The sequence below is a fragment of the Biomphalaria glabrata genome, chromosome 7 (genome assembly GCF_947242115.1).
Source record: "Biomphalaria glabrata chromosome 7, xgBioGlab47.1, whole genome shotgun sequence".
Classification (NCBI taxonomy): Eukaryota; Metazoa; Mollusca; class Gastropoda; family Planorbidae; genus Biomphalaria; species Biomphalaria glabrata.
The window spans coordinates 36,174,122-36,190,572 of NC_074717.1; the positions used below are offsets into that span (position 1 = coordinate 36,174,122).

Here is a 16,451-nt window from a genome sequence, read left to right on the forward strand (position 1 = left end):
AACAAAAACTCTTTGTGTTCCTCTGGCAATCAAATCATTAAATAGAAACTTTTTTTATAGCTATGTTTTGTTTGGTGTAATGCACAAATTGTAAGACAGATTTTCACATGGACAATAAAGATTATTATTTTTATTATTATTATTATTATAAAAGAACGAGTATTCATTCTCTGGCGAAGCCAGGGTCGAGTTTCGTTAAAGGGAAACAAAATTCATCGTAGTCCCTTTATCAGTTTCCACCGAGGAATTTTCTGGTGATGTGGCAGGTCTGCAGAAGTACCGCCCTCTGACAGGCAACGAAGATGTTCCTCGGAATGTTAAGGGCCTTGAATGTGTTTGTGAGGTCAGTTGTTATTATTCCCTCGGTTGATATGACAATGGGGTATATTGTTATTTTAGATAATTTCCATAAACGCTGAATCTCCAAGCCAAGGTTTCCATATTTTCGTTGTTTTTCCAGCTCAGTTTTTTTTAAATTATGAGATAGTGGTACGGCGATGTCAATAATGGTAGCGGCCTTTTCTTTTTTATCGATGAGCAGCAAATCAGGGTTATTATTATTATGTTAGAAATGAACGAGTAGTCATTCTCTGGCGCTGCCAGGGTCGAGTTTCGCTAAAGAGAAACAAAATTCATCGTAGTCCCTTTAACAGTTTCCACTGAGGAATTTTCTGGTGATGTGGCAGGTCTGCAGCAGTACCGCCCTCTGACAGGCAACGAAGATGTTCCTAGGAATGTTAAAGGCCTTGAAGGTGTCTGTGAGGTCAGTTGTTATTATCCCCTCGGTTGATATAACAATGGGGTATATTGTTATTTTGGACAATTTCCATAGACGCTTAATCTCCAAGCCTAGGTTCCCATATTTTCTTTGTTTTTCTATCTCAGTTTTTCTTAAATTATGAGACAGTGGTACGGCGATATCGATAATGGTAGCGTTTTTTTCTTTTTTATCGATGAACAGCAGATCCGGGCGATTAAAATCTACCGTTTTGTCGGTCAGAATAGGCCTATCCCAGTACAGCAGATGTTCAGTAGACTCGAGAACCTCTTGCGGAGAGTATTTAGTACGTCAAAGCCAGGTGTTGGTGTATTAACTTTGCAACTTGGTTATGGCGACCCAGGTAGGCTGATTCTGATAGGGCTGGACATCCTGCCATAATGTGTTCAATCGACTCGCCCACATTATTATTATTATTATTATTATTATTATGTGGTGGGTTCAGCACAGAATTATAACAACCAAAATGACGAGGCAAGTCAGGAGGCTTGTTTCAAGTTTAATGTACACAAAAAACCTGCCAAAGGCAAACATACAACATAATTACTAATGGGCATAAAATAAACATAATTATATGGTCTAAATGAACAGACCAATTTGTAAACACAACATCAGGTATAAATACTAGAAATAAACAAAAAAAAAAACAAAAAAAGAAATTCTTATAGTGTGAACCAATCATCTCTTTTATAAACACAAGAGTGATATGGAACACCAACAAACATTATAAAAATAAATGACAAAGTAATTTTCAAAAAATAAATCAACTAGTTCTATCTAAAACTAACATACATTGAAGAGCTTCGCTCTTACCTTTTCTTACAAAGCTATGACAATTAAATAGAACAAATCTATACACTGTTTCTTAACAGCCAGTATCTACAACTGGTTATAGGAATATATTTACAAGAGGGACAATTAATATGGTGAGCTTGACTCACAAACAAAAGATACAATGGGCTTGGCTCATAAGATATGAGCTCGACTGACAAGAAAAACAAAATAGGAACTGAGGTCCCCACGTTATATACAGAGTGGGCCTTCCTTCCAAAGGCATCTCAAAACTACAAAACAAAGGTAGTCCGACAATGAGGACAAAACCTGGGTAGCAATATGCTATATAAAAAATAAACAAGAATATATGATATACAAGAAACAGTAAAAATGTGTTTACCTGCAGCCTTGGTCAAAACAATGAACTTAGGACAAACACAGCAGGATCAGACAAGGTAGTATTGGAGTAGGTGCGTAGCAGCAAGTTTCAATGGAGGATGCCAGCAGGAAAAGGAATTCAAATCTCAGCTACCGGGGCAGAGGTCAACTTGACCCTGTGCTGACCGGTGCTTGGTCAAGTTCAGCCGACCCGTATATCAGGTCCTCCCCACTACAATTAAAACAAATGTTGTCAAGATTATTTCATATTTAAAAAAAAAAACCTCTTACGTATTTCGACTATAGTCTATAACTTTGACGTCTTGGTATTAGCGTCTATTATGACGTCAAGCCTGTTTTTTTTTCAAATGCTGTCACCATAAGGTTGGTGAATCTCTTGTGCTTGTGAGAAAACTGGAAATAATTTGACTACGTTTTTTTCGCACGGGATTTCAGCAAAAGTTGTTTTTTATCTGACTGACTTTCTGCTCCTTAGTTTTCTATTGTTTTGTATTTTGATTCTAATCCACGCATTGCTACAATGTTCAATATAATTAATTTTGATTTATGAAGGACTTCGAGATAATTCGACAAGTCCATCAAACCATTCGTATGACTGGACTACGTTGTTGTTGGTTCCTTTATAGATTCATCCGAATAGATTCACACTAACGTCATTCTGTATGAGAAATAAAAGCATTACGTTTAGTGTTTATTGTCTAGTATGGAAGAACTATATACATTTATAGGGTATTTACGGCAATGTTTTAGATTAGTATTAGACTTTAAAGTGTGTAAGATGTGGGTTTTTTTTTTAATGAAGTGTCTCAAAGTCTTGCTATTAAAGAGAATATTATAAAATCTGAAAATTCATGCGGTCATTTATGTGGCCCTACCGGCCCACCGGGCATTTCATATAGCCAGTCCGCCTCTGACATGGGGCAGATATCTTTTATTTCAGATTAGTTTTTTAGCGAGTTTCTTCTTCTTCTTAAACTGTCAAGTAGAGTTGAGCCTTCGGCTCTTGGAACTCTAGGCCAGCAAAAGTGAACAAGAGCTCCCTCTCACCGGCCTGTATGAAAACCGTGTACACTGTTTTGTCTGACGGGTGGGTCAGACTCACGGCAAGAGGCCGCATATAGATCTACTAAGACCCCCGCCATTTTCCTTTTCTATGCCAGGCTAACCGTGCGGGACACGCCATTTTTGTAACGGCCCCTTGAGGAACAGCGCCTGGATTGTGACAAGGTTGTGGGAGCTTTTTTACAACTCCGCGCAGTGCAATGAGGATGCTCTCGCACCCCCTTAGGCACCCACACGGGAGTCTTGTTTTGCTACACTTTAGCCTAATCGTTTCCTCTTACGATCGTTTCCACCCGGGTGCCACTGTGAGGCAGAGTGACATGCCCGGCACCACTATAAGGCAGAGTGACATGCCCGGCACCACTATGAGGCAGAGTGACATGCCCGGGCGCCACTATGAGGCAGAGTGACATGCCCGGCACCACTATGAGGCAGAGTGACATGCCCGGGCGCCACTATGAGGCAGAGTGACATGCCCGGCACCGCTATGAGGCAGAGTGACATGCCCGGCACCGCTATGAGGCAGAGTGATATGCCCGGCACCACTATGAGGCAGAGTGACATGCCCGGCACCACTATGAGGCAGAGTGACATGCCCGTCACCACTATAAGGCAAGGTAGCATGCCCGGGCGCCACTATGAGGCAGGGTAGCATGCCCGGGTTAATGAGTATAAAATTAAAAAAAAAGTGTAAGGGAAATCCTTTTGTTTAAAATGTATTCTCTATATGATAGTCCCAACTGTCAACAATTCCTAAAACACGTTGTTCTATTCAGATGGTCGAATTCTACAAAAAATGTTCAAATTACAGACCAACATTAACACACCGTTCCTGCTTCTAGCAGCATGTCTCCATTCCTAAATTAAGAATATAGTAGACTTTAGATATTAATTTATTAATGTCTGTCAAAAGCTAGATTCCTTTATAGGGGCATCATCGTCATTTTCCTGCTATTCTGATGCTGTCGTTTCTTTGGAATTCGAGTGAGAATGGCAGAGTCTTTTTTTTTTCATTTGTATCATAGATTTGAAGCTCGATTTCAATGCATAAGAATTCTTAGTTAATTTTTTAAACTGTTAAAGTCCCACATTTCTGACTACACAAACCCTGTTATATACATATTCTATTATTTTGTCTATTTGGACCCTAATTCCATTTAATCAAAGAAAATGGAAACATATAAGAAAAACAAGATTACAAAGAGAGTTTGTGTTACACAAACTCAGAGGCGGCCCCCGTCGAAGTCGGATCCCTGTCGGATCTGCATATTCGCAAATAATATTAAAGAGGTGATTTAATTTTGATGTAAAATGTTTTACACGTTTCGGATGTTCCTTCAGAGTTGAAGATAATTACTTCCTAGTCCAAACCTCCCGCAGGACGACGGGGGATGGGAGCGGGCAGGGTTTGAACCCTGGGCCATCCATAAATCTGAACGACAGTCCAGCGCGCAAACCGCATGACCAGGCAGCCATCCGATGGTCAAAAGTAATAATGTTTCAAAGATTCATTTGCCGTAAATTTAAATTTAAATTTAAAAAAAAAATAGTAGATTAGTTTTAGTATATTAAAACATTACAATATTGATCAAAACGTTTGGAAATGAAAATCTACACTTTTTTTTTACACTTTAAGTTTAGAAATTGAAATTCTACATCTTAATCTAGTCTATTTTAGTCTAAACTAGATCTAGAAATTCTAGATCTAGACTCTAAAATAATTTTAATTAGAATATAAATCCAGATCTAGATATACTGTAATAAAAATCTAGATCTAGTTTAAAAAATCTAGATTAGATCTAAATCAAGATATCATTCCTTTTTTAAACGCGAGTCACATAACGAGGCTTAATAAACATTACTATACCGAGTTCTTTTTTCATTTCATTTGAAGAATTAATTCCATATAACGTCAGAGGGAAAAAAAAACACTACGTCACACGGCCTAGCTAGACTAAAAATCGCCTTCATCTATAAGAGCCATTTATCGAGTGTTCATAGACTTTGGTGCACCGAGTGCGTTCTTTAAGCATTTCATTTAAAGAATTCATTCCATATGACGTCAAAGGAAAAAAAACACTACGTCACACGGCCTAGCTAGAATAAAAATCGCCTTCATCATTACGAGCCTTTTATCGAGTGTTCATAGACATTGGTGCACCGAGTGCGTTCTTTTAGCATTTCATTTAAAGAATTCATTCCATATGACGTCAAAGGAAAAAAAAACACTACGTCACAAGGCCTAGCTAGACTAAAAATCACCTTTATCAACACGAGCCATTTCTCGAGTGTTCATAGACATTGGTGCACCGAGTGCGTTCTTTTAGCATTTCATTTAAAGAATTCATTCCATGTGACGTCAAAGGAAAAAAAAAAAAACACTACGTCACACGGCTTAGTTAGACTAAAATATGTTTTCATTAATACAAGCAAATATTTTCGAGGGTTAATAGACATTGGTGCACCGAGTGCGTTCTTTTAACATTACATTTAAAGAGTCCATTCATATGACGTCAAAGAAAAAAAATTCCATTACCTCACAATAGGCTAGTACCGGTACCATAAAAAAAATGTCTTTATTTACACGAGATATTTAACGAGGGCTCATAGACATTGGTGCACTGAGTTCTAATAGATATTATTTAAAAAGGATCAAAGCCACATTGTTTTTGCGTTTTGTCTGTCAGTCGGTCTGTCCGTTATCTTGATATAAAAAAAACAACTAAAAGTTATTAAAAATTGATTAACCTTTATTTTACGTTTCAAAACATCGCAATAATTTTTAGGTATGAACACAATTGAAAAGTTTATATAATAGATTGTTCCGGATGTTTGTATAAATAGTAAAAGAAAAAGAGAATTTCAGATAAATGTAATACCGTTAATTAAATTTTTTGGATGGTCTCGTATAAAAATTAGATGTACTACAGCCACGTGGAGAGATTTTCATACCTTACTTTGGTGTTTGGATTCTGTTTTCCTTAAAAATCGGAACATAATATTAACGATAATTAGATTTTTTAATGTTTTAGGTAGAAAGTTAAATGTACTGTAAGAGAGTAGTGAGTTAAAATATTTTTCATAAAAATCCGTAAAAACATTATTTCGTAAATGAGAAGATTATTTGTTTATTAATTAGAAGAGGGAGTTCAAACAATTATTTGGCGTTAGTAGATTTTTAAATAAATTCGGAAATTTCTGGCGACGATTTGTAAGAAACAAAATCCGGAACTTTCTTTATCGATTACAAAACTTCTATGTTATGTTTTACAAGAAAATTAAATGTCTAAAAAGTAATTTTCAGTAATCAATTCTAGTAAATTACTTTTTTTAAAAGCCTTATGCGATTTCAAACAATCATTAGGCATAATTCATGTTTTATAAAACAATATCCGGAACATTTTTACACTTAATGAAATATAAGTCAGTATAGAGATTATGATTTAGCATTAATATGCTATTTACATAAAAAACGGAACAACATATTATTGATAATGTGTTTTTGCAACGTTTAAGCATGGAAATTGAATGCAATATAAGTTAGAAGAGCAAACAAACATTTGTTGGCGTTGATTAGTTTTGCACAAAAAAATCCGGAACAATCAATTTTAGATACTTAAAACTATTGAGATGTTATGGGAGGAACATTAAAGGGTAAATCAGATTTTCAATAGCTTTTAGAGTTCTAGTTTTTTAAATCTAATCGTGACGGACAGACCGACCAACAGACAAAACGCACAAAAATAAGCTTCTTTTATTCGGATGGGGGCACTAAACAAAAAATAAATAAAATCTGATTTTTAAAAAAAGTTTAAGGAATTGGTTTAGCAACTGATCATGTTGCGACGTTACGCTACTGCACGAAAATCGCTGCATAAAAAGTCCATTTAAAAAAATGTGCGTGATATTTACATACAAAGTGCATTATTAGCCTTTATAAACAAACAGAAATGTTTTCTTTTAATTTTAGCAGCTAGTTGACCAGAAAAAACGTCTTTAACTATTATTTGTATTTGTTGTAAACATTTCCTGTACATTTTAAAAATATATTTGACTTAGTGATACTGAAAATACACAAAAATTGTCCATCTTTGTTAGCATATTGTAACATTGCCTCCCTTACATTTACGTAATTGTTTTAGAATTGGTGTATTTTTATGAAAAAATCGCTTGCATAATTAATTTTATAAATTAAACGGTTTGCTTTTAGAAAACCAAAAGTAGCCGTTGCACCTAAACTTTTCAAGCCGGATTTAATGATGAAATAATATTTTTCATATCTCTTCTAGTTTTCGAGATCTGAGTGTGACAGACGGACAGACGGACAGACGGACAGACGGACAGACGGACATTTTGCACAAACCTAATAACGGCTTTTTCCCCTTACGGGGGCCGCTAACAAGCAAAATATTTTTAAAATATATTTAAAAAAAAAACAACAACAAAGCTTATGTAATGGAAAAAGCTGCAAAATCACTGCCATATATCGCAATAATTAATTACCACTAATCGATTAACTAATTGGCTAATATTTGTGTTCACTCGTATGAAAAGTCATCGACTATAAATAACAATGCTGAAAGTCAACTTGATTTGAGAAGGGAAGTTGGAGAAAAAACGTGTACAAAAGGTAAGAATGGGAATAACTCCACATATACAGCCACATGTCTTTAAAAGTAGCATTTATTTTCCTTTATCGATACCAAACAAAATAATTAATTACCAATACTTAATTAACTAATTGGTTAATGTTTTAAAATTGATTCATGTTGCTAAGTACAACAAATAATGGGGTAAAGTTTCAACTTTGTACTAGAATAGACAACTAGGCTAAGTGAGTTGATATAAGCTTGGTAACAATTAACCAAGAATTAAATATACACATGACTGATTTTTTATGTCTTGTTATGTTAGTAATTGTAGACAAAATGTTTCCAGTTATGTAGAGTATATTTGTGTTTGTTTGTTGGAGATGTGAAAAAGAAAAAGGTCGCATGCTTATCTAAATATAACCATCTAGCCCTTAGCTTGTCATAGGAATGCAAATCAATTTTTTAAAGCAAGATTATCTTTCTTTTATCAAGTTGGGCATATCCCTTTTAGTGTCATCAATGTCCAGAGAGGATAATGAGTCAGACAGCCATCAAGTCAGATTCGTGGTTTTAGCTAGACGTTGTAATCTTATCTAGTGTAAGCCTGTCAGTCAGTCAGTCAGTCAGTCAGTGATTACATTAAGTTTTTTGTCGTCTACGCTGCAATTCTTTTCTCTCATATCTTTAATGCAAACAAAACATGCAAAAGAAAAAATAATACTATTTTTAAAAACCAAAGCTTAGCTATGGGGAAGTAACTGCTAATTAATGCCATTTATCTGAAAATTGCAGGGTTTAGCTTTCCTTTTGGTATATGAAATAAAATTAATTAATTAGTACTAAATGATTAGCTAATCGGTTAATTTTTTGGATTGATTCGTGTAGTGTTATCGACTAGGAATAATTATGCACAATTTCAATAGGAAGTGGGAGAAAAAAAACGTGTCAAAACGTAATAAGGGGACTAAATATATATATATACATCTCTCATTAAGTAGCATTTATTCTCTTTTTCGAAATCAAACAACATAATTAATCACCAACAATTAATTAACTAATTGTTTAATTTTTATAATTGATTCATGTCTTGTCAGGTACAATGGATGATTGTGCAAAGTTTTAACTTGAACCAAAAAATGGGAGAAAAAACATTCATTTTACCAGACAGTGAGCTCACATAGGCGTTGTAAAAAAAAAAAGAAAGAAGATATGTATGTACTATGTACCCTTTCAAAACTTTCTGACTCTAGTTGAACGTTTGGACAGTCTAATCTTCTCATTGATACTGTTTCATTCATACATAAGGTAAAGTAAAAAATAAAACTAAATACATAGCGCAATAGAATCAAGACCGAAATAAAAGAACTATTGAATTATGACTTAATGGGCATTAAAATAGAGGCGCTAGCTTTCATAAGTTGTACATTAGGGGTAGACATACAAACTTAGTCAATGTTATTTTATTATTGAAGTAATAAATTACAATGACCAGGTTTTTAATTCATATTTCTTGATCAATTTGTCCTTTTGTCTGAATGCCAGAATATAATTGTAAGTGTCTATTAGATCTAGTTCGAGCTAGTCTTTAAATGTAACATACACATTTAAAGTGTTGTTTATAAAGATACCAAGGAACTGTATATGTTGTGATTACAACTTTATTGAAGATAATATGTGAATTCCCATCTTCTTACACTTTTGATATTATTGATCTTTTTAGAGTCAACCAAAATTGCATAAATTTATATTTATAATCACAAAGCCCGAAATTGATTAATAAAAGTCACTTTTCTGCTTATACATCATATTAAACAGAAAGAATTATTACATTATTTAACTTTCAAATTTTGGTTTAAATAATAGTTATGTCTTTACATAAAATTGAATACAGTTATGTAACTTAGAACTACAGTAATGAGATTCCAAGTTAAGATCGACGCATCACAAGCAGCTTCTTTAAGAGTGGAGAACTCAGCAGAAGTGCAGCCTCCTGCGCTGGTAAAACACGTTTCCGTGCTGTCGGTGCCAACTTTGATGTTGAATGCGTCACAGTATCGCTCCTGAGCGACCATAGCTTTAGCGTCATCGCTTCTACCACCACAGTATGAGATCTTAGACTGGCACGCTTGGGTGGTGCCGAGCACTGCGTTCGCAAACTTTTGATCTGCTGATGTGTTGTTATTGGCGCAGGCTGCTGACTGTAGTCTGTTGAATTCATCTGATGTACACCCTGAATCCGGGTTAGTAAGACACGACTTCAGAGAATTCCCATTCAGATCGATGTTCATGAGAATGCAATATTTCTCTTGTTGCTTCATCAGAATGCCACTGATAGAGTCTTTAATGCAACTAAAGCCGCTGCCTTGACAATTCGCTGACACGTTGTTGAAGGCATTGTAAAAACTGGTTTTGGCATCACTGCTGCTTCGACTCCCGCTGCTTTGACCACACGTAGCTGATTCAATATTGTAAAACTCCAATTCTGTACAGAAGCCGTTGACTACAAGCGTTAATTTTGCTGCTGATGTAGAAGTTAAACTATTGCAGTTTGAAATCTTGTCACTGTAACCTGAGTGGTCAATGGTTGTCTGACAGGCGGATGAAAGGCTAGTAATATTTATGGCAGAGACCAGGTATGAACAAACTATCAGGCTGACCATCAATTTCATCAGTACAGACATTGTGATCTGTAGAGTTTTAAAAAACGTAGTAGTATAAATAGATATTAACAAAATAAATCTTGAATAACGAATTAGAAACGGAACCGAAAGCTAACAATTTCTTAGGGGCAAAGGTCACGAGGTCACATTCAAAGTAGATAAAACGAAAGCTACTAAAACAAAGTTTAACGTGCAAACTCAGTGATGGTCTTGACTTGATGGTCTTGTTCATGGGCGCATCGAAGAAAATTGAAACCAGTTTTTAGAAAAAAATAATTCAAAGCTTATATTAACTTACTCTGTACTGTCTGGATACTGGCAGGATTCTATTACATCAGTGATTCTCAAATTTATTCGGTCGGCGGGCCACTTTAATTTCCAACAATCGTCTCGCGGGCCAAATCAACAGAACAGTAAAAAGAACGGGAAATAGACAATAAACCATTTTTATTAGATACCAGTGAATCTAGTACTTACATTGATTCATGAAAGTGTATCCGAAACCAACTTTTAAATATCCGGCTGCATAGATGAGACGCCGAGTTGGAGCCCTGAATATAGAACTCTATGTGTTCGTCCGTGAGACGATTACGTAATGTCACCGATTCATCACTGAAAAGGTTTTGTTCTCACAAATAAGTCATTATTGGTATCATCGTTAACGCGTTCGAAGATTTAGAAATTTTTCTGCAAGCAAAATAGAGTAGAAATTCATTATATGAATCACCTGAAATTTGTCAAGAAGGGATGTTTAGCTTTGTAAGTCAATTCCAGTTGAAGCTCTGTCTTCGCACTTGACACATTGGCCGCAGATAGATTTTCGAAACGACGAACATTGTTCAATCTGAACACGATCATCATCGCCTGGTTCAGACTGAACAGCTTGACACATAGACTTTGCTGGTGAATAATTCAATAAAGCAACCGAGGCTGGGTCCATTTGACTCAACAACTTTTCTAATAACTCTTGCTGTCAAGTATACTTATCCCACCATCAGTAGTCACTTCCACTAATTTCTCCCAAGCAAGACAAAGATCCTCTGTGTTGATTGAAACTTCTTTGACAGGACTTTGCTAGTGTTGGTCCCATGCATGCTCCTCATAGCTACTAACTTCTCTGATTTTAAAACTGCTGTTTTTTTTTTACCGCGAATAAATGCCAAGATTTTTAGCGGTATATATCTTCAGCGGCAATAGAAAACCTTTCGAAAACTGGTTTGTCTATTTTAATGGGGATATCTACCCATATTTTCATCTCGTCTTGTATTGTTAAGAGAAAAGTTGACAACGCCAAAAGGATTCTTTATTTCGGAACACAGTTCATTAGAAAACCTTTTTATTTTGGCATTCGACGTCGGACATTTTTTTTTCGTAAATATTCTCAGCAATTCTCCTTTCTAGTTGAAATATAGCAATCGCGTCTCAAACTGAAAATGCCAATAATTTATTTATGTGTTTGGTTTCACAAAACTAATCATGTCCTTTAAAGAAACAACTCTATCTTTATAAAACAAAATATGGTGGTACCAATCCATTTACACTAACGTAGAGAAATATACTTTTTTCTGAAACTTTTTTTTACGAAAGGGGATTTTCTACACTTTTGCAAACGTTGCGGTGGGCCGTATGGGGCCACGTCGCGGGCCAGATGTGGCCCGCGGGCCGTATTTTGGGCATCACAGTATTACATGTATTGTCCTCGCCAATAAATGGTTGTGGGAAGTTTTAACTTGATTCGACAATGAGTGTGGGAGAAATACGTTGTTCAAACTTTTTTAACGGACAGAGTGAATTAATATAAGCTTTAAATAATCAGGAAAATATTCCAAGAGTAAGGAATAAGCATAATCTAAAGGCAGAACAGTTGCCGTAAAGATTCGGTCGGTTTAGGTTCGCTTGTTGCTGTCTACCTGATAAGCACCTACGTTCTTAGACCAGTTCCAGTGAAGTTTATTTAATGATTGAATTGCTATGGAAACTACAGAATACCCGTGTCTGTTGTTGTCTTCGGTGTCCTCTATCTTCTCTGTCATGGTAAAGTTTCGAAATCGTGACTCAGAGCAATCGTCATAGAAGGCCTGGACACTGACCTGCAACGTCGCAACCTGTGCCACAGCACACAGGTGTTTACCACGTCACACAGGTGTTTACCACAGCACACAGGTGTTTACCACAACACACATGTGTTTACCACAGCACAGGTGTTTACCACAGCACACAGGTGTTTACCACAGCACACAGGTGTTTACCACTGCACACAGGTGTTTACTACAGCACACATGTGTTTACCACAGCACAGGTGTTTACCACAGCACATAGGTGTTTACCACAGCACACAGGTGTTTACCACAGCACACAGGTGTTTACCACAGCACACAGGTGTTTACCACGTCACACAGGTGTTTACCACGTCACACAGGTGTTTACCACAGCACACAGGTGTTTACCACAGCATACAGGTGTTTATCACAGCACACAGGTGTTTATCACAGCACACAGGTGTTTACCACGTCACACAGGTGTTTACCACAGCACACATGTGTTTACCACAGCACACTGGTGTTTACCACGTCACACAGGTGTTTACCACGTCACACAGGTGTTTACCACGTCACACAGGTGTTTACCACGTCACACAGGTGTTTACCACAGCACACAGGTGTTTACCACAGCACACAGGTGTTTACCACGTCACACAGGTGTTTACCACGTCACACAGGTGTTTACCACAGCACACAGGTGTTTACCACGTCACACAGGTGTTTACCACAGCACACAGGTGTTTACCACGTCACACAGGTGTTTACCACAGCACACAGGTGTTTACCACGTCACACAGGTGTTTACCACGTCACACAGGTGTTTACCACGTCGCTGGTCAGTGTTCAGGCCTTCTATAAAGAGTGGTCTCGCTCAGATTTTTTTTTGTTTTTTACAACACCTCTATTCAAGTCAGAACTTCATGGAATCTGTAACCAGCCAGGAACCAGTCTGAACCCATCCTGGATGCTCATCTCAAAAACGGTTCAAACGATTTTCCTAAAAATTTAACAGTTGATGTATATTGTTGAGAAAAGAATAACTAGCTTTTTGGCCACACTGGGAAAACTCTAATTAGACCGTTATAATTTTTCAAAGTAAAAAAAAATGTAAATTTGGCTAAAGAATAAATCTAGGTCTAGATCCAACATCGTTCTTGAAAAGAGTATCACGTTCGGGAATTTCCGAATGTAAGGCATTATCGATTCAATTAATGTTAAGGAAAGTTTTGAGCATCGTCATCTTTGTCTAGATTAAAAGGCCAAAATCTATATCATTAGGATTATTCAATGAAAGCAAAAAACTTTGTTTATTAAATTTAAAGTTGCATTAACTTTATTGATAGTTTATCTAAGCTTTGCTTATATTGTTACGTAAATCTAATTTAGATAGCGTCTAGTTCTATATCTAGAGAAAGATCTAGAATTCTAGATCTAGACTAGATCTTTCGAAGTAGATCTATATCTAGATCTTAAAAGTTCTGCGTGTAATGAACGTACCAATAATTAAAAGATATCTTATAGAATACACGCGCTTGTTTTCCTGGTAGGATCGTTCGATTCAGAACCTGAGGTGTCAACTAATTTCATACCCAATTGGAGCTAAAATTTTGTTTAAAATATTTTATTTTTGTAAGCTGTAGAATTAAGGTATTATCTTTAAAAACATTATTTTCAAAATGTTTCCCTTGTTAACTTTAGAATCTTAATTGTGTCTTAATGTTTGTCTTGAATGGGTTTGCACTACTAGTGAAGAATATGAATTATGAACTACTAGTGAAGAATATGAAATATGCACTACTAGTGAAGAATATGAAATATGCACTACTAGTGAATAATATGAAATATGCACTACTAGTGAAGAATATGAATTATGAACTACTAGTGAAGAATATGAATTATGAACTACTAGTGAAGAATATGAATTATGAACTACTAGTGAAGAATATGAATTATGAACTACTAGTGAAGAATATGAATTATGAACTACTAGTGAAGAATATGAATTATGAACTACTAGTGAAGAATATGAATTATGAACTACTAGTGAAGAATATGAATTATGAACTACTAGTGAAGAATATGAATTATGAACTAGTAGTGAAGAATATGAAATATGCACTACTCGTGAAGAATATGAATCATGAACTACTAGTGAAGAATATGACATATGCACTATTAGTGAAGAATATGAATTATGAACTGCTAGTGAAGAATATGAATTATGAACTGCTAGTGAAGAATATGAATTGTGAACTACTAGTGTAGAATATGAATTATGAACTACTAGTGAAAATTATGAATTATGAACTGCTAGTGAAGAATATGAATTATGAACTGCTAGTGAAGAATATGAATTATGAACTACTAGTGAAGATTATGAATTATGAACTACTAGTGAAGAATATGAATTATGAACTACTAGTGAAGAATTTGAAATATGAACTACTAGTGAAGAATAAGAAAAATATGATAAATTATTACATGTACCAATCAGTCCTTTATGAATTCAGAAATCCCTTGATTCGAACTACAATGTACTAAATATAACTTTTTATCGCTGTGTCATAAGGATGTAGTCAGTACAGCATGGAACAGTAAACAAAAAAATGTTTCTAAACAATGCACAGGACAGGACTACTTACAAAATATTAAATGTAGTCAAAAATAAGTAATGTTGAATGAAGGTGTACCATGTGAGGACTTATCAGCGTCTCTTTATATCGTCCTTGGGAGAGCGCACTTTGGCCTCACCTACTATCCGTTGCTAATCACAAGCCCCAAACAGTTACCTTCCTTTGTTTATGGGAATCACGAATATTAATATTTTGCGGAAGTGTTTTACGAAATTTCAAGTATTTTTCTTTTTAAGAAATTTCAAGTATTTTTCTTGGTGAAATGGTTGACGCATAGGCTAAAAATAATTCAGTTTATACATGCCTAGTATCAGCCGTACCATTACTAAAAACACTAAATTTAGAAAGACTGCGAGAAAGGAGATTAAAGAAAACAATGGAAATGGTAACACTACATGCGGCGTTCAATTTTAAACTCGATAAAAAAAAATGACCTATTGGATAAGCCTTGTGACAGGTTTATGTTTATATAGACTTAAATTATGATAAGTCGTTGGCTGATTCAAGTAAGCCGTTTCATGTCTTAGTGCTTTGTATCAGCCAGGAAAACCAATGACTTGGTAGATTGTCTCTAATGAACATTTACGACTAGAGTGACACATGGATACTTAAGTAAGAACGCTCCAGTCAGTTGTATGTACGGTTAGACTGCAGGCACTTTTACAAAGTTCATATTCACTCACCCTGTCTGTCTGTTTGTCTGTCTGGATTCTTTTACACTTGTTCCCCACTTCTTTATCTCGGGTCAAGTTGAAACTTTGAACAATTATTTATTATCCTTGACAACACTTGAATCAATAAAAAAAATAATTAATTAACTAATTCATTTGTAATAGTTCATTAATTTTGTGGTAGATAGAAAAAAAGGAAAGGAAATTAAATCTTGCAGCATAGACATATTAGTTAATTAGTTTCTGGGAGTGAACAGGGAGTGAAAGGTTGGTTAGAGTTAATTGTTTTTCTGGGAGTGAAAGGTTGGTTGGAGTTAATTAGTTTCTCGGAGTGACAGGTTGGTTAGAGTTAATTAGTTTCTAGGAGTGAAAAGTTGGTTAGAGTTAATTGTTTTTCTGGGAGTGAAAGGTTGGTTAGAGTTAATTAGTTTCTAGGACTGAAAGGTTGGTTAGAGTTAATTGTTTTTCTGGGAGTGAAAGGTTGGTTGGAGTTAATTAGTTTCAGGGAGTTCTTCTTCCTTCTTCATCGTTCTCATTGTTATGTTGGAGTGTTCATATGACTAGACCAATACATGAGATGAACTGCGCAGTGGTTTCCAAATCAGGGAGCTCTCCATATAGTTTTCTTTCTATTGGGGTGATTTGGGGCCAATGTCTTATACGGGCCTCTTGGTAGAGAGAGCAGTTTTGGAGGACGTGGTCGGCATTTTCTGGTGATACTCCACATGGGCAGATTTCACTGGTTCCAATTTTGAGCTTCCGGAACATGTGTTGTCGCATTCTGTTGTGTCCGGTCCTGAGTCGAAAGATTAGACGTTGGTCTTGTCGGGATAGCTTATA

The 16,451-nt window shown here is 35.7% G+C and overlaps 1 protein-coding gene across 4 annotated transcripts; it reads right to left on the minus strand.

Annotated features, from left to right (window-relative positions):
* Nucleotides 1-7,683: 7,683 nt before the first annotated feature.
* On the minus strand, nt 7,684-15,087 carry LOC129927469 (uncharacterized). 4 transcript variants are annotated; one of them, XM_056036873.1, is made up of 2 exons: nt 14,950-15,087; nt 7,684-10,292 (listed from the first exon to the last, which is right to left on the minus strand). In XM_056036873.1, exon 2 carries the CDS (start codon nt 10,284-10,286, stop codon nt 9,477-9,479), a length of 810 nt encoding a protein of 269 aa, XP_055892848.1. In that variant the 5' UTR covers nt 10,287-10,292; nt 14,950-15,087; the 3' UTR covers nt 7,684-9,476. The 4 variants fall into 4 exon arrangements, with proteins under 4 accessions (XP_055892848.1, XP_055892850.1, XP_055892849.1 ...); XM_056036875.1 differs by having other exon boundaries at nt 14,789-15,051; XM_056036874.1 differs by having other exon boundaries at nt 14,795-15,049.
* Nucleotides 15,088-16,451: the final 1,364 nt, after the last annotated feature.

What these genes read in the sequence shown, in the direction of transcription:
- LOC129927469 (XM_056036873.1), bottom strand. Translation starts at nt 10,286, where the DNA reads ATGTCTGTACTGATGAAATTGATGGTCAGCCTGATAGTTTGTTCATAC.